We start from the raw sequence: 18,387 nt of genomic DNA on the forward strand, positions 1-18,387 counted from the left end.
CAATGTATTTTATTTTAACTTCAATTCTTACCGAAATTGATGCATTGATCTCTCTAAGAACTGCTATGGTATGATTTCTGTGTAACACTGTAATATAGTGTTCCTGAAATTTACAGACCTATAAACCAGAAAGACTTAATTGCTGCACTTGGTTTTTAATGGCATTTCAGGGACTCATGTACCTGGAGTCATAAGGACCATGTAAGTACTTGAGAATATTCGTAAGAAGCAGAGAACAAGTAGAAAAAATATGGTGAGGTTCCTCAGTAATCGGTCTGAGGCTGATATTAATAGTCAATTCTAGAATGACACAAAATATACAAATGTGCTAATGAAATTCGCTGATGGAAAATATTTGGGAGTTACTAGCATGAGAAAAACGTAGTGCACTTAATATGAGAAAAACTGGATGACCTTGAGGATATAAATAATATAACTAGGATGAAATTCAGTCGAACAAAGTGCAACGGGATGCTCATAAAAACTAATAATTTACAGCAGAAGTTCTGTCAGCTGGGTGTTCATCAACTAGAAATTAATTATAAGGAAAAATATCTTGCATGCTGGTTGATAAGAGGAAGTTTGTGAAGCTCTAGCTCATGCATGCATGAAAACGCCAAATGTGTTCCAGGGTTTATCACTTGACATACTTCTGAGACTTCATGTGGAGTATTGTGTCACCCATATTAATGGAAGGCAAATTTTGAGTAGAACACAGGTGGAGGTGAGCTGCTGGTCTCATTTTCACCATTGTGGGTGCTTTGTTAGAAGACACTGGCAGATGGGGATAGTTCACACTAATAAAATGAGAACTATGAAAGGATGTAACTGTTAATAAAGACATTCAAGGTGGGGGACCCATCAGGGATTATATTTAAATATAGGACAATGTTGGAGAAAGAAAAAGCAGTTATAAACTCCTCGTAAGTGAAGGTGGGCTGGGTAGTAAGAGGAGGTTCGTGTTTATTAGAACAGTAAGTTCTGGAATAATATTTTAGGAAAGTAATGGGTTCAAGACTCTAGTTTAAGATGAAACTTAAAATTCTACAGAACATTAGGACACTTCCTGTGATAGAAAGGGAAATCTGTTGCTGACACTAAAGCCAATCTGCTGCTATATCCCTATGAAAAGGTTCTAGCAGCTGTGGGGAAAACTGTGAGGAAGAGCAGAGGCTGGGAGAGCAGAATGTTTGAGAGTAGGGTTTAGACCAAGAGGACAATGAACAGAATTAGGCAGAGCTTTCAGGAATTTCTCTCACAACAGATGCATATACTGAAGTGGCTACTATTGTGAGGGAATGAGAAGCTATGTGTCCCTCCCAGTCCTCTCCTCAGTTCATGCTTACGGCTTCCCGACATGTTCAGCCAGCTGCACAGCAGATTTTGCTGATGTTCCTTCATTCCTCAGTGGTGCCTTGCTCAATGAAATTTGGCTTGTATCCCTGAGCCAGCAGGGGAAGAGCTCACTTTCACAGATTTAATTCTTTCATTTCCAATGGGAATTACAGGGCCTTTGTTATAACTCTGGCACCAGTACCAAGCCCTTTGTTTATTTTATGGTCTGTTGTTGTGGTGTTCAAAATGTTTGTGAAAACAGAGGCCCACTAGAGCCTTGAATTTGTTTTAAAAATACACAGTTTTGCTGATGTCCATGTTACTGGCTTTTAGAGGAGAGTAACCAAGGCTGTAAAAGGCAGGAAGAACATTCCACTTTTAGAATTTATCTTAGAGAGTGTCTGCTGTCTTTTGTACCTCCTGCAATACCTACCCCATCTTAGTGAACTGAAGGTCTGCTTGAAAATACTGGTGGGGTGAAGTGGTCCTCCTTTCTTTGAGCTTCAGCATTAGTGCACTTAGGAGGTCTTTGCTGACTATACTTTGGTCCATAGGCTGTGCCTGACTGCTGTAACTCTTCCCATTCCTATTCTGAAGGTAGCTGATTGATTCTTTTTGTCCACAGCAAAGTACAAGCTCGTACAGCTTTCTCTGCCTATCTACAGCATGTTCGGCTCAGACTGATGAGGGAGACTGGTGAACAGATCCAGAATCCTGCCTGGGCTGCCAAAGAGGATGAGCAAATGGTAAGAAGCTTTTTGTTGGCCAGACTGAGAAGCCAAGTTGAAATCTACCTTGAGATTTTTGAGGTCAGTTCCCATCCTTGCAAGTACAGAAGTCCAACTGGGATGATGGTTGTTCATCTTTGTCTAGCTGCTAGTGCTGTATTTTTAATACACAGATGAGGTAGGACTGCTTACTGACCTGAGAGCAATGGTAGACAGCTCTTAATGACTGGACTCTTGTTGGCATTCAGGCTGCTCAGATCTCTTGTTGGTTCTCCTTCATTGATTTCTGAGCTTACCTGCTCTTGAATTCTTCTCTAGAAGATTCTGTAAGATTACTTGTCAGGATCTGGTTTCTGCTGCATTAAGCAAAGCCTTCATCTACTCAAATAGAACAGGTACCCAGTTAAGCTTTTTCTCTTATGTACTGTTGTAATATATCTAGACATCGGTGTTTATGAATCTTACTTCTATTCTACATAGAGGAAATTAAAGTAAAAGCCACTGAGAAGAGGAAGTAAAAGTGATGGATTTTTCCAGGAAGTATTTTAAAGTCCTGTGTTTGTTATGTGTGCATTTTAAAAGCACAGCAAGCCCAGATCCCTTCACAAACCTTCCTAAAAGAGCTTTGTACAGCAGGCTCTTGAGCTTTCTGCATATATTCTCACTGAGTGCATGTTGCAGGGAACCAGCCAATGTAGTTCAGAGATAAAATTGTGTGTCAAGAATAATCATTCAACTCAGTGGAAAATGTTACCTCTGCTCTTTCCAAGTGGAAATTAAAACGGGCTTTTTGAGAGTCACTTTGTCTGCTGTTCTGAAGAATAATGTTTAAAATAACAGATCAAACCAGCCTGGAGTAATGGCAGTGAGAGGCGAGCTGTGAAATCCAATAGTTTGGCTGTGAGGCTGCTCATTTATGCATTAGCAGAGCTCCTAAGCAAAGGCAAATCCAGAGGCGAGACAGAAAAGGTTCTAAACACCCACAGGATGCATCTTGCCTTAGGATCTGCCTTGCCATATGTTTCCCCCACCAGAGGTCAAACAGACATGATGAGGGACTGGAATTACATGGCTGTAGATGTAGGCATCTATTGCTGTGGAAAGAATGTGTCAATAGTGTATACATAGATACACTATATATATATATATGAAAAATTATGAAATGGGGCTACCCATATCTGACCAAGATCCGCTTTCCTTTGGTACTGCTGAGAGAGTTTTATGTCAGTGCACTTTTTCATAGGCTTTCTTTAACACATTGCAGGTGGGTTTTTGGAAACAATGTCCTAAGATCCTGGACTTTACAGGTTATTATGTTTCACTGCATTTTGCTGATTGGTTATTTTTTTCCTTTATCTGCCATGCTTTTGAGACAAACACTTTTTAAGTGTTCCAAATTCTGACCCACCTCAGGCAAGATACACCACTGTTTTTCTCCCCCACATCGGATTTATAGGGCTGTAATAAAAGTGCATATTGCAGACTGTTTTTGCCTGCCAGTTTCAGCTCGTTTTCTCAGAACAAAGTGTTAGTTCCTGCAAGTCCTTAGTTCCTGCTGTAGTATCTCTATTCTCTTCTCCCCACATCTTGCAGATAGTGCATCGCTAACTCCATCTCTCTTGCTTGCAGGAGCTCATCATCCGCTTTCTGAGGCGAGCTGCCAGCAACCTTCGTCAGTCCTTGGGGCTGATGCTCCCCAGCCGTCATGTAGGACTAGCTCTTCGTCGTCGTCTCCTGGCTCGCCAGCTGGGACAGTTCATCATCTCTTATAACAAGGTGACTTACTCTTCTTTAAATTTTTTTGATTTCTCTTTTCTTCTTACAAAGCGTCTTGTGCAGGCTATTTCAAAGGCACTCTTCTGTTATTTATATGATCGGCTTGCAGCTGTGCATCCAATAATGGTACTTTGTTAAAATTATCAGACAGACAACAATATTATTACATAATATGTGCAGGCCAGTAATTATGTACATAAAAAGAAGTACTGAAATGAAGTGGAATTTAACTGGCAGTGTGCTTTTTCTTTGCCTTGTCTTTGATTCTAGTGCTTTGTAATGCCTCTTCCTACTTCTGATTTTTATGGGACTTCTTTAAAGATATTTTGTTTTATGCAGAACAGCATGAAATACGTATTTTACTATTTACTTGATATACTGAAAGACTGCGACATATCTGCAGGAAAGTACTCTGCCTGCTCAATGTTAAGGAGATATAGGTCCTAATTTAAATAATTTTCTCATCTTTATAGGTAGGAGGTGTTGTTCTTAGTATAGTGGTTTCAACCTAATCTTTGTTCTGCAAGGACAGCTTCCCTTTTCCTTTGCCCCCTAGCATTTCTTCGGTGTTAGAACAAGGGTAATTGGAATTCAGCTTTCAGAGGCTGCTGCACAGAGGCCTCCAAACTTCTACTCATTAGGAGAGGATGTTCACTTACATTACCTTGTCAGAACTGACATCTGGTAACTTGATCTGTCTAATCAAGGTTGGTATTGAACAGAGTCTGTTCCAGGGAGTGCCTTGTATGCCTAATGCTCACTGAAGTACTCTGTTAGGAGGAACCACAAAGCACTTGGGTGGCTCTGTGGTGAGTGAAGAATACAGCTGCTTTGGATATAATTTCCACTTAAATTGTATTCAAACATTAGCATTTTCTGCTAACTCTTGAGTAAATTCACAAAATAATGCTGTGTAACTTGTAATAAATGAGTACATAAACATATTCTCTCAGTTAGAACAAGTGAGAACATCACTTGAGGTTTCAGGGTGTACGTGTTTAAGCCCTTGAGAGACTGTTGGGCTGTGAGGTTTTTTAATTTCTGATTTCAACATAGAGGCTTCTTTCATTGACTTGTAACTTTAGATTTAGTAGGGACTCCTGCTTGCCATTATATATCATCTATAATGACACAGAAGAAAAGAATACAGCTCCAGCAAATTAAATAAAACAGATCACATATTATCCAGACATTTACTTAAGTAGTAAAGGGTAAAGATGTCCCAAACCAGCCTTTTTTCCCTGCCTTGAATTATGTTTCAAAAGATGTATCTGACCCTTTTTTTTCTTGGGAATGCTCAGGGTAACAGCAGGAAGAAATGAAGTGGAAGTCAAGTCTGGTCAGATAAAGCTTTTAAGCTGGTAGTGGTATTTCAGACCGGTCTGAAGGTTTTTTCAATGAACAAAAATGTTTGTATCAATCCAATCTCTGGTGCCAACCAATTCTACTGGTGTAAAATAGACTATTAGTATCTGAAAACTTGCTCCCATTTTCACCCACAAAGGCTTACCATTTATTCCAGTATATTTCAGTGTATAAACACATTTGCCATAGGCTGTACTGTTTTACTTTCTTAGTCTCTGCTAAAGCAGTGGGGTTTTGGTATGTGTATAAGCCCTCAGCAATTTGCTGCTTGACAAAAGAAATTAACTCAAGAGAACTGCTAGTTTATAGTAGAAAGTCTGTTGATTTTCTACAGGCATTCTTCAGTTTCTTTAAGATTAATTTTATGTTCTCCCTCATTTTTTCTATCTGTCTACTTCTGGGACATGTGCACAAATAAAAGCTGTTGGGAGGAACTCTGTGGCAGAAATAACAAAGTGGAGAGGAGACCTAATATCTGTAAAGAATGATTTTTTTTTTCCCTTCCATACTTCCTTATATTCTTGCAAAGGGTGTAGTTGAAGGAACAGAACACATTTTTGAAAACTTGATCTTGCCTCAGCAAATCAGTTGTGTCAGGTAGGGGAATGGACTCAGTGTATGCTTAGGATGTTGTCTCTGAGACTTTCCATATTTATTCATGTTGTTGCACATAGCAGTGCTCTTTTTTTTATAGATCCTGTGGAATTGGTTTTTGTATTCTGGGTGCTGTAGCTATGCCATGGAACATAGAGACACTTATTGATACTGCTTATTAACAGGAAACAGAGCAGATGGTTCAGAAACAATCAAAAAAGAAACAGGAAGAGGAGGAGGACGGAGTGAATCCCGAATGTTTTCAGAACTTCATTGCCAGAGCAAGGTAGAAAAAGATTTTATTCCCTTTGATAAATGATCTCTCAGCCTTGAAGCATTGTTCTAAAGATGATTTGATTGCTCTAAAGCCTCTAGATACCTTTATTGGCTGTAGGACCTGTTCCTCCTGAGGGACAGAGAGCTTGTCTTCTCTTGTCTCTCTTCCAGCAACCAAACACTTGTAACATCAGCACCTGGTGCACAGAGGAGAACATTCAATAGATGTTTTGACCATTAAGTAACTTCCCAAAGGACAGCAGTGGTTGCCCTGGCCTGTGTAAATTTCAAACTGCTGCTGGTGAGTTAATGGTTTCTTCTCCTGTGATGCTGGACCAAATAAGGCAGTACTTCGGAAGAAGAAAGAAACTAGAATTGCTGCTCAGATAATCTTGAGCTGCTGTGGTTGAACAGTTGTTACAGCTCTGACTCAAGTTTCTGCTCTCAGGAAAAAAATCTCATGCTTGCTGCCTCTCTTCAGGAATTTTCCAGGTCTGGATTTTCTGAGATGAGCAAGGAAGGGAGTTAGGCCTCTTATTTGGCCTGCTAAGGCAGTTCAGTGCAAGCAGTTACTTTCACAATGGAAAAGTAGAATTTTCTATCACTGCACTTTATCTGCTTTAAACTTAAAAGAGTCTGGTAAGAAACATATTTTAAAAATAGTTAAGTATTCCTTAGGGCCTGCAGCATTGTGTGAAAAACAGTGGAATTATAACTATCTGACTGTAGAGAGGTCTGAAATTATTAAGTGAACTGCAATTATGTTTTTGAAGTCTCTGATTCTTGAGCACAAAAAGCATTTTCTCTTGAGTCTATCATTTGGTCAATTTATGACATGCCTATATGGGCAAGAACCCCTGTCAATATCTGGACAGAGTTTACCTGCCTTTTTAATGCCCATCTTTTTTCTATGAAGATTGATGGTTACTTCTTCTTTCGCATGACTACTTATTAAAGCGTTCTTTCTTTTTCTATTTGGATAGCACTAATAGTGAATGATTAGAAGTGAGTGGTAGCTGAGGCATCCTAAGTTTAGGTGGTTTCACAATCTGTCTTGATACATTCTTATGAAAACAACCATTTCACCTTTTGCTAATATAATTGGTGGAGTCATTACTGCAGCAGATTTACAGGATCACAGAAAAATCTTCAGATAAAGATGCCTCACTACATACACCATAGGGTCTACTACTTTTGCTAGAAATGCATATTATGTGGGCCCATGGCATGCTTTTGGTTCTCTGTCCATTCTGGCCACTGATATGTCTGTTGTGTCCTAGGTAGGTCATTTTCCTTTTTGCCAGAAATGCTGAGAGACAGCTGCATGGAACAGAACTGCAAATTCTTCTGGTTTTGTGTTATTGGCTACCATGCCATCATAGCCTGATGCACTGTCCAGGCTGGAGCTGGAGATTTTTGCTGGGTTGTCTGACTGAGTGATATAGAGTAGTTTGCCAATGATCAGACAATTTCTAGCAATGATTTTTCTGCTTCTTACCAAGTATGAGGTGTGTTTGAAAACTCTGATATCTGACACTACTTGGCATTATGCTTCAAGCTTAAATCAGTGAGCAAGTTATTTGAAGCCAAGCAAAGAGGATAGATTTCCACTTTGAGTGTTCATTCTGCAGTACAGTTAATGCAACAGTGGAGAAAATGGGTAATAAATGTTGCTTCTTAATTGATTGTCTCATGGACTTGCTAACTTTGAAATCACCTGGATGTCATTGTGTTTAGTTGTGCATATGCTACAACCATTGATTCTAAACGTCCTCAGTGCATTGTAAAAGCACGTCCATACTGGTTAATTCATTTAAAAGCTTAAAGCACCTTTCCACCAACAACTTCTCATTCTTATATTTTCTCTTCACTTCTATTCTGGGAGAAAAAGTGAAATTTGGATCTTCAGAGCATGTTGCAAACTTCACTGTATCAGCTTTAGACATGGCTTTTACCAAAGCTTAGGCTAGCTAATTCTAGTTACAGTTGTGATATTCAGAGGATATTTTGGAAGACTGTAACTGCTGCTCTGCTAATTTATATTTCTGTGTTACATTTTCTTGTAGTGTTGCTGGTACTATACTACTTGCTTTGGTGTTTGCCATGCTATACAGCCACTCACTGATGCTGAGGCAACACCATAAAGCAAAAGGAAAGCATGTTAGATACCAAACAACTGGAACTACAGCTTGCACAGATTCTGATAAGAATGGCCAAGTAACTTATACTGGTTTGGGACCAATAAATATTTAGGATATTGGGACTGTCCCACTTTGTACTTGTAAAGAAAATGAGAAACATACGCAAGTTTTGTGAATGTCCCAAAGATATTGACCCTTCTGGTTGTCCTGCAGTTTTGGCTAAATGACAAGCTTTTGCCTTCTTTCTTCTCCCCCTATGGCTGAATAGAAACTACTAATGGTGACTATAAAACACAGGCTGAGCTGAATTCTCTCATGGGAAGATAGCTGCTCATTCTAAAGAGCACCTGCAGAAGATTCACAAATTTAGCTGTGAATGGAATCTCTCATGTGGAGCTAATTTCCCCAGATGTGGGGAGATGTGTTTGGGGTATTCACTTGCTCTTTATTTATCCTGGGAAGGCTCCTGAATGCCTTGAGTTTTCTACTACATAAGAAGATGATATTTTAGTGGGAATCACAGGTTTAACCAGGATATGTTGCCTTCCTTTTGCTCTTATCCTGCAGAACTGAGCAAATCATTAGCTTGTCTAGTGTCACCCTTTTTTTCCCCTACTCCGCTCTTCAGTTTTCCTATTGTTTATTGTCATTGATTGTTTCATGAATGCAGAAAAGCTTAGTATCCTCACTCTACATTCGTTCTTCTGTCCTTATTGCAGTGAAAGTGACCTGGAGGAAGTACTGACATTTTACACACACAAAAACAAATCAGCAAGTGTCTTCCTAGGAACAAAATCCACAAGCACAAAACACAGCAACAGCAGTCACCAGTCAGAGAAGCAGCCCCAAGGTGGTAAGTTTTGTAGGCAGTTCTGAGATGATGTTGCCCGAACAAATCTAGTTTAACTTAAATCTATGAAAAGAGAACAACTTCTTCACAATGTTACTCAGGTTTTTTTGAGGTTGCATATCTTTTTCTTTTTTGTTTTTTCTTTTTTAACTCAGTCTTATGTGAAGACTAGAGTAACTTCACTCCTGCCTTTTTTTTGCCTGGAGTGAAATGGGTTGAACTTAGAATGGCATTTATAAGGAACTAGAGATGGTAGTTCATGACTGAAATGAGAATGTGCAAACTTAAGGCAGTAAGAATTGAAATGAACAGAGAATCCTGAAATCAGAGTAAGGGACAAACGAAATCAAGGTCTTAAATATTGCTGCCTGCAGTGAGAGTATCCATTGGAGGGCAGAGACTGTATATTTGAGCCTAATTAGGCATTCCATGGAAGGAAGTGTGTGCCAGCTCTATGTATCTAGTAGTCCATGCTACTGTACACGACAGCATAATTGTCATCAGTGAAGCTGTGTGGTCTACAGGAAGTGTTAGCATAAAGTCACTTATACAAGGGTAAATTCTGCAGCTTTGGTCTGGTGATTTGCAATGTTCTACTTCCTAACTCCTTGATTTTGTTATAGAGCATCCTGATATGGTGAAAAAAATGAAAGGTGATCAGTCCAATAGTTCAGTTTCAGATCTGTCTGCAGAAGGAGCACTGCAGGGCTGTAAACCCAAAGAAGCTAAATCAAGCTGTAAGTGAACTGACTTAATCCTTAAAAAAATATTGACTGCATATACTGTTTTTAATACTGTTTTACACAAAGTTTGGAACCTTTGGGTTCAAACTGAGAGATCCAAATGCCCAACTTTTACTTTTAAACAGGAGGTACTGTTGAGTAGGCAGTGGGGAAGAGTTAGCTGCCCCTCCCTGGGGGGGATGATCTAGATATGGCAGACTTTGAAAGAGGATATTTATCATGTAGAGCCTCTTCTTGTCTCTGCTGGTAGATGAGGTCATTTTGGCTTCAGTGTGTCTGAATACACGCATTTGGTGTGTTGATACTATCAAAGGACCTAAAGAGCAGATTTTTCCTCATATAGTATCTTCATTATCTTTGTGTAGTTCCAGAAGGACTCACCTCCTTAAATGCTGAAGTGAAATTACCTCAGTGCAGCCCTCCTAGTGCTTCTTCCTCTGTTCCTGATGCCATGTTCCAGAGAAGTACCAGCTCTTGGATGCCATCTCAGCCTGCAGCCTCTGAAAATTCAAAGGCACCTGGTCACCCTTCATTGCCAGCTCCTCCGTCTGCTCCCAGACCGATTCAGTCCCCACCTCTACTGCCCTCCTTGCAGAGTACACCTCCTGACAGCTCTTCTGTCCTCACAAACCTGGTATCCACTGAGACTGGTAGCCTTGCAGGGTTACATTGTCCTTCTGGTAGCTGCACCATTGGCCCATTCTCATCTTTTGAGAGAGCTGTTCAGATCTACAGCCAAAGTTTGTCCCAACCAAACTCTGCAAAAGGAGGTGAGTGTTCTGGGATTCATAATAACCTGCTAGTTCAGTACAGAGATTGTGGAGTAGGTAGAAATTTTTCATTTCCAGAATTGAGTCTTGTTGGTTGGTGCTAAATTTCTCACAGAAAGCAGAAGTGCAGGCTGCAGCCCTTGTTAGGCAGATGCCCTTTTATTGACCAAATGAACAGGCAATCATAGAATCATTTGGGTTGAAAAAAACCTTTTAGATCACCAAGTCCAACAAATAACACTGCCAAGTCCAGCATTAACCAGGTCCCTAAAATCTACATTTACCTGTTTTTCAAATATCTCTGTGGATGGTGACTCAGCCACTTCCTCACACCCTGTTCCAGTGCTTGACAACCCTTTTGGTGGAGAAATTTTTCCTAATATACAATCTAAAACTCCCCTGGTGCAACTTGAGGCCATTTCCTCATGTCCTGTTCGTTATTTGGGAGAGGAGGCTGACCCCTTCCTCACAAAAACCTCTTTTCTGGTGGTTATAGTGATGAGGTCTCCCCTCAGCCTTTGAACTTGTTCAGAAAGAGCTGTGAAATTAAGTTTTGTATATTTTCTTTATTATGTTACTGATCTCATATATCTTTAGTGGGTTTTATGTTGTTTTCATTAGCAGAAGTCCTGTTTCAGTCTGTGTGCTGTTCTTAGTTCTCTGGTTCCCTATCAAGCATAGAAATCTTATAATGAAACCTCATTAGTGTTGAGTACTTAAAGGTGTGTCAAGGCCTCCATAAGAGAAGTATCTGAATGAATCTTTACAGTATCTTATTCTCTAGAGTGTTTCAGCACTGCCATATCCAAGGCTATCCCAGAAATAAGATGTAGAGACCTCTCCTCTATCATGCTGTGGTAGAACACGGTTAAGCAATTGTACTAGTTTGAAATCCAACCAGTGGGAGATCGTAAGTCAGAATTATAATTTTATAGGGAAAAAATTAAAAGAAATAAATAAATGCAGTAGTACAAGAACACTGACAAAGACAGAATGCAACCTGACACCCTATGGTGGTAGCAGTCCAAGCAGAGTGGTTCTGTTGAAGTGGTGATCCTGTAGAAATAATGGGTCTGAAGATCCAGCAGTAGCTCTTGTCCTCTGGGAGTCCAGTAGGTAAGCACTGCTCTGGTGTTCAGAGTCTCAGCTTATATCCAGGCTGGAATGCTTGGTTCCTCCCTCTGGGTGGAGCATCTCACAATGGGATGGTGAGTCATGTGATAAGGCCTGATGGGCCCATTAACAGGAGGTAGTCCAGGAGGGGGTTATCTGTGAGTCATGAGGCAAAGGTGCTGATGGGCCCATTAACAGAAGATAAGCCAGAGTGGAGGAGGCAGGGAGCCCTGCCTCACCTGGTTTCAACAGTTCGTGAAGATGGTGATAGAATATACTTCAACCCAGGACAGCAATGCAGCTTTAGAGTGTAAAGGATTTGAAGGTAGGAGAAACTGTAGGAGATTGCATGCAGACTGTAATCTATTTGGAAACTTTTGGGAAGTTTAGGCTAACAGGCTAACAGCTGTGATCCTGATAATGCTATTTTTTTGTATTTTGATGGTATTTATTTGTTCTAGGTTGTGTGTCAGGGTCAGCACATGTTTACTAGGGTTGCTGTATACATATTGACAACCCCTCTAGCATTAAAAAAACATCTTACTTCCCAACTGAGCAGCTTACCTAAAGAGGTCCATTTGTTTTTAGGGAAAAAAACTTTACAGATTTAACTTGGGTAAGGGCTGCCAAGATCTCTGGAATTGAGTACCATTAGATACATTGTAATAAAGAGAATGCAGGTTTGGAATTGCTGACTGTTCATCTGAGCAATACCCATGCAGAATAGGTGTGTTCTGTATTCTTCTTGGTATCTTGCCTGCTTTTGAGTGTCTGTGATCAGCAGGCTGCGTGACATATCACTCACCAAGCACATTGCAATATTTGTTTGGTAGGTGTCCACCGCAGTTCGAGTGGGCAGCGTGTGGGCTCAGGCAGGACGCACAAAGATGCAGAGCACACTTCTTCCTTGGGCAAACGGCACAGCCCTGGTGTGGTGGCAGCAGAACTGCAGCAGCTGGCAGAAAAGCAAGCAGCCTGCCAGTATTCCCCACCAAGCCGCATCAGTCTCCTTACACAGCAGGTATGTAAGCACTGAAGTAGAGTCCCTGTGCAAGGGAGAAGTTTTTTTCAGGCTTCTGTGTGAGCGCTGGGCTGGGCTGAGATCTGCTGCAAGCAGGAAATCTCATGAAAATTCATCTCTGTCCTGTTGTTTCAAAGTGTTTACAGTCACCAAAATTTTGATTTTCTGTGAGATGACGGGAATGTCTGGCAGTCATTTTATAGAACAGGCAGAAGATTAGAAAATATGTTATAAAAAGTGGAATCCATGCTTTGTCTTACTAGACAATAAACTCAAGTCTTCTCAGATTTGTGCTTCCATGCAATTTGCTTCCGCATCCCTCCAGTGTGTCATCACAGTGCTGACAATGAATGTCTGCAGAATAGGTTCTGATGTAAATTCTGTATTCTTATAACACTGTAAAGACATAATGAAGTACTTACTAGCATGGGGAATGATAATCCTTTTGTCCAACATGGTGATACACATGAAATGTACATTGAGTTCTGGTAGAATTCCACTTACTTTCATATTTTTTGTTGAATAATGTCCTAAATGGCTACACACGAACAATTTTTTTTGCTTTATAATATGCTATAGTTGAACTCATCAAAGGTGTTCAAGTTGAGTACTTCTCAGTTAATTAAGGTGCCTGCTGCAGATTTTCTAGAATAGGCACTTTGCATTGGACAGTAATTTTTTTCTCTTTATTTGCTGGAGATAAGTGTTTTGAATGTCTTAGTTTGATTCTTGTGTTTTGGAATTACTGTTTTAACAGTTATATTTTGCTAAGTTCTGAGGCATGTTGAATAGTTGTAACAGATGCTGGTATTTGCTTCTCCTTGCTTCTTTCAATTTTATTTTTATATGTTTGGATTTTGAATATCTGGTTATGATATTAGCAATATATTTATTTCAAAATGTGAGGTACATTTATAACTTTAGGAAGCTGAATAGATTTTTTTCTTTGCACATAGGTCTTCCATTTTTAAAGGATATGTCAAAAAATAAAGTCCCTTCTTGTTGATGGGCTTGGGAGAGAATGTGAGCACTGGCTATACTCATGGTGCTGAGGCCTGGTCTTGCATAAGGCCAGATCCTAGTTAGACATCTTTTTCCTGTTTGCTTGTCTCATAATACTCAGAGCTGTCAGTCTGGTTATCAGCTGTTTTTAAGTTAAATGTTGTTGGTAAAATGTTCAAAAACTTTGACAGTGAAGCATTTTCATTCAGGAAATGCTGACTTGTTGAAAGCTAAATATGTGATGGAAACTGCCTCCTTGGATAAAAGTTAGTATCTAAACAAATACTTGGGAAAAAATTTGAAATGCATCTATTTCATTTCTGTCTTTTCAGAAAAGAACTTTGAAAAACAAGTTCATAGACTTTTTCCCTAAAATCATTCATTACCCATTCTGCTTCAACTGCCATAGTTTGTTAGGTCTGTCTAGAGAACCTAGTGTGTCTTCTTGCAGCCATTTGTATAGCTATTAAATGATTTTTAAACTCCTGTATTCCTACCATGGCTAGTTACTCCCAGAAAAATTAGGAAGTATAGAAGGAGGAATTAAGAAAGGAATTCAGAAAGATCTGCATGGGAAGGACAGCAGTTCCCTGAGCACAGCTGTGTTGGGTGACAAAGGAGCATACTCTGGTAGCAGCTGAAACCTGTTAGCCAGCAGTCAGTCTGTCAGTGTAGGTATACTCAAGAGTGAAGGTGGCTGTGAAGTACATGGCTAGCCTGGAAATGTATTGGCTGTAGTAACTGTGTCTGCATTGCTTTTGCTTCTGGGTTCTTCCAAGATACTTTCCCACAGATGAGGTGGGAATTGCAAAGCAGGAAAATAATGATACTAGTTTGCTTTGCTACAGGCAAACAAAAGACACAGCTTCTAGCAGACACTGCTGATTTTCTGGCTCTGCTATATTTTGTATTCAGCTCTGCAGTGTTTGCATAGGCTTTGTTTCAGTAGTGAAATACAGAAACATGTTGGGTTATGTCATTGTCATCTTGTGTTATCATGAAAAGATCCATGTAGAAAGAAATTCACGAGTCAATGAGAAATTTAGAGCTGGAGTTCTGTCTGACAGTTTCCTTCCTGAGCCTGTGTCCATTAGTTCTAGACATCTGCTCTCTACAGTGATTTTTCTGGCCTTTTTTTTTAAAATAATGCCTTTGGAGAGATGAAATCTGAATCTGAAGCTTGCTTAGTATGAAAATTTGGATTTAGTTGAGAACAGTTTTTAAGGCAATCTGTTTCTTCACTACTGAATTTATGGCACATAGCAATTTCTAAGTGGAGACCATTATTTTAAGCACGCTTGAAACAGTGATGTTTTGGAAGGTTCAGATGTAGCTGCAAAGCCCAATGTATCATAACTAAAGCATGCAGTCACTGCTTACGCCTTCCCCCCCCCCCCACATGGACACCTTCTACTCTTCTGTCAGTCTTTAAAGAGTCATTCTGATTATTTTATTGATCCCCTGGATTTTAAAGCCTGTCTTGCAAGAAGGACTCAGGTTTTGTGAGAAGACAGGGCTGCCTTGACAACAAGGGCAGTAAGAGGTATCAGCATATTAAACATAATAGTAGGGCAGCAAGACTTGTGCTTATTGTTGAGGGACTTGGAACTAGGATGTCTTTGAACTGCTAGGCATGGATGTGGATTTGAAGCAGGGGCATTGAATAAATAGAAGTGCAGGAATTGCAGAGTAGGCTGGCAGTTTAGAAATTGATTTGCAGAAGAATAGGTAATGTTGAAGCTACCTGGGAGTGCTGCATGGTTTCAGATTTGGGCAGACCTGGATTTGGCCCAGGAGAGGGAAGGCAGAGGTGGATGAGACGGAGAAATATGTGGGAGAGGATTTAATAAACACCTGGAGAGAACTGGGAAGTCAAAGACTATTGGTATGAGATGAAAGGGGAAAAGGCTTAAGATGGGAGTGTTTGACAGTTCTGGGTTATGGAACTGATGGCTGTAGGACAGGAGAATTACGGGATTGAAAACTGAGAGGAGAGTAGAGAACAGGCTCATATAGGGTCCGTTACCCTCATAAGGGTCACTTAATTAATCAGGGCACTACTTTCCTATACATTTCTAGACAGGAAGTTCTTGAATTGTTACTTTGCCCATTTTCACTTCTCTGTCTAAACCTCTTGAAATATGATAGTATTTTTTTAAAGCATTCTTAAATAAATTGGCATGAAGATTAGAACATTACTTACCTAATAATAAAAATAGTACAATTGTTTAAAGCCATTCCAGAAACTTGAAGTTAGTCTACCTTGTTGGAAAGTACCTGGCTGGTGTGAAAAGGACTTGATATATGGATTTAATTATGTTTCATGATAAGATTAGGACCATTGATTTGGAGGAGGTATATGAAAGAGTGACTTTTTGAAAATACTGGTGTTGCTGTGGACTGTATTTTTGTGGGGGGTTTTGGTTTGTGTGGGTTTTTTTTTTCCACCCCCAATGGCAAGAACTTCTATGTGAGAGTTGAATATCTTTGTGCATTGGTTCCCTGTGTTCTGCCAAGCTGTGTCTTGGAGGCTGGGGTACTCTGAATACATATTTCTTTCCAAAAGCAGCTGGGAAGCTTATTTTCCATTCCCATTTTTGTGAGAATTGCTTCTGGTATCCGTGTAGTAGTGTGGGTTTCTGGGGTTCCCAGGAATATAGCCTCAGCTGCTGTGCTTGAAATGGTGGTGTCACTCTGGCTGGGAGTCCACCTCTGTCCCTCTCCAATCTCTGTTGTTCTTCACTGTTTTCTACCCATGCCCAAAGTTCCTTGTTTTGTGCTTCCTGTTTTACACTCTTGTTTTCTAGCCTCTATAGTAAATAAGTTTATTATTGAGTTATTTTTCATTGATATAATTTTATTGATATTATTGATGCTACCTTATTATTTACTACTAAAATACTAATGTCCAAAGGGAAAATTTTAAGTATCTGATGAACTTTGAAAAAGATGTTTAAGATCTGTTCTCTTAAGAAAACAAGATTTTTGTGTTTACATCAGCTTTCTGTCTTAGTCCTGTCTATTCACTTCTGAAACATCAGATAGGATGATACCCACAGAATATACAATTCTTAGTATATGAGAGATGGAGATGTAGGAAAGTAAAACCTTACTGATGTACAGTTTTGTTCTGTTGTACTCAGTTTTTATTCCTCACAGACCATCGCACAAAGTGTGTAGGAACATTTTGCCTTTCATTAAGTTGTGTTTTTCTACTACTTCTAAATACAGCTCATTTTGAGATTGACAACAGTGGGAGTTAGGTACCTCTATCCGTACTATATATTTCAGACACTGCCTGATTTTTGCAGTGTGTGCAATCTAACTATAGTACTCCACAGCATCCAAAATTAGAAAGGTGTGCCTCCTGTTAACTACCCAATGTGTCTGGGAGCAAGCAACAGAGATCTTTATGGTAAATGTGCCTTTGAGGGTCCAGCATTAACCTGGTAAGGCAGTGGCTGAGTAGGCTAATAAGAAGGTATCTGATCTCAGATGGCCATAAGAAAATGAGTATTCTGTTATGTCCTATCTATTAGAGTTCTTTGAACTGAGAAAAATAGCACTCAGTGTAATTTGTTCATATTCAGACTTCCAAAAAAGTTTTTGACAAGCTTTCAGCAAGTGCTGTTAGGATGGACAGGTGTCTGTAGGATGATAAAGTTTTATTACAGATCAAAAAAAAAAAGACAAGAAGCAAACAAACAAACAAAACCTAGTCAATTTGCTATATAGTAAATGGATAACTGAAGATGCCTAGTATAGAATGTACATGATCCAGTGTAAAAGGCTTGAAAGGATGAGGTTCATAAGGACATGAATAAGGCATTTTATTACTTAAAGAATGAATATAAAAGCAAATTATTGCAAGGTAATATAGGGTGTGAATTTACAGTAGATTAACTACTCTGAAGTGTTCATCCATGTTTGTGCAGCTCATGTTTATTACATGAGGTAATTTCTTGTTACCTTCAGTATAATGTGGGCTGTGAGAGTCCCACGTTCAGTTACAGTGAAGTTAGGTGTGTGCTGTAAACTTAAACTTGAGCCTACCTCCTGGTAATTTGTCACTACATTTGCATTCTTTTTTTAATTATTGCGAGTAAAACTAGTAGAAATTTAAGAGCTGTGTTAATTGGGCTAGACACTGGCAGATGAAGTTCAGTGTTTACAAATAACTGACTATATGATAAGCAATGATTTTAACCTCTTGAATGATTACTCTAAAGTTTATTTCTTTAGGGAAGAAATAAAGAATTTTATTTCGTTGAAAGCTCAGTGGAGATGCCTGTTTCAAGTTAAGCAGTAAAGTCAACAACAACAACAAAAGATTAGGGAACAGGATAGGATATATATGTTTCAGTGTAAGCATCAATTACATAACCTGCCTCAAAACTGTTTTAACTTCTGGGTGACATTTCTTAAGTGTATTTAGGAAAAATAACTGGGGTTCATAGATGATTGACTGCAAATGCAGTTTTAATGAGGAACTGGAAACATTAAGTTTCTTGAGGGAGGAGTTAAGTGTGAAGGATTTACATAGAGCAATGAAAGACACGGTAAATAAAGTTTAGTTTATTCATGTCTCTCATAATAAGAAGAGGATATTCAGTTTAGCAAGAAGATACTGGAGTGAAAAAAATTATAATAAAAGTTAATAGTTATTGTCACAG

General features: G+C 39.3%; 1 protein-coding gene across 3 annotated transcripts in view; it reads left to right on the forward strand.

The window, feature by feature from the left end:
* TTLL5 (tubulin tyrosine ligase like 5) overlaps positions 1-18,387 on the forward strand; it is a 126,053-nt gene that overhangs the window by 49,283 nt on the left and 58,383 nt on the right. For 2 of the 3 annotated variants that reach the window (XR_010721922.1, XM_066188532.1), the window contains exons 23-29: positions 1,961-2,081; positions 3,693-3,839; positions 5,984-6,084; positions 8,935-9,068; positions 9,689-9,802; positions 10,174-10,578; positions 12,525-12,712. Coding sequence is in view for 2 of the 3 variants with exons in the window: in XM_066188532.1 (XP_066044629.1) it covers positions 1,961-2,081; positions 3,693-3,839; positions 5,984-6,084; positions 8,935-9,068; positions 9,689-9,802; positions 10,174-10,578; positions 12,525-12,712 (1,210 nt within the window). In the remaining variant the exon portion in view is untranslated. The remainder of the gene's footprint in view (positions 1-1,960; positions 2,082-3,692; positions 3,840-5,983; positions 6,085-8,934; positions 9,069-9,688; positions 9,803-10,173; positions 10,579-12,524; positions 12,713-18,387) is intronic. The other variant, XM_066188533.1, reaches the window with a different exon arrangement.

Source organism: Chamaea fasciata, unplaced genomic scaffold (assembly GCF_029207755.1).
Source record: "Chamaea fasciata isolate MVZ Bird 193981 ecotype frontalis unplaced genomic scaffold, bChaFas1.0.hap1 SCAF_7, whole genome shotgun sequence".
Taxonomy (NCBI): domain Eukaryota; kingdom Metazoa; phylum Chordata; class Aves; order Passeriformes; family Sylviidae; genus Chamaea; species Chamaea fasciata.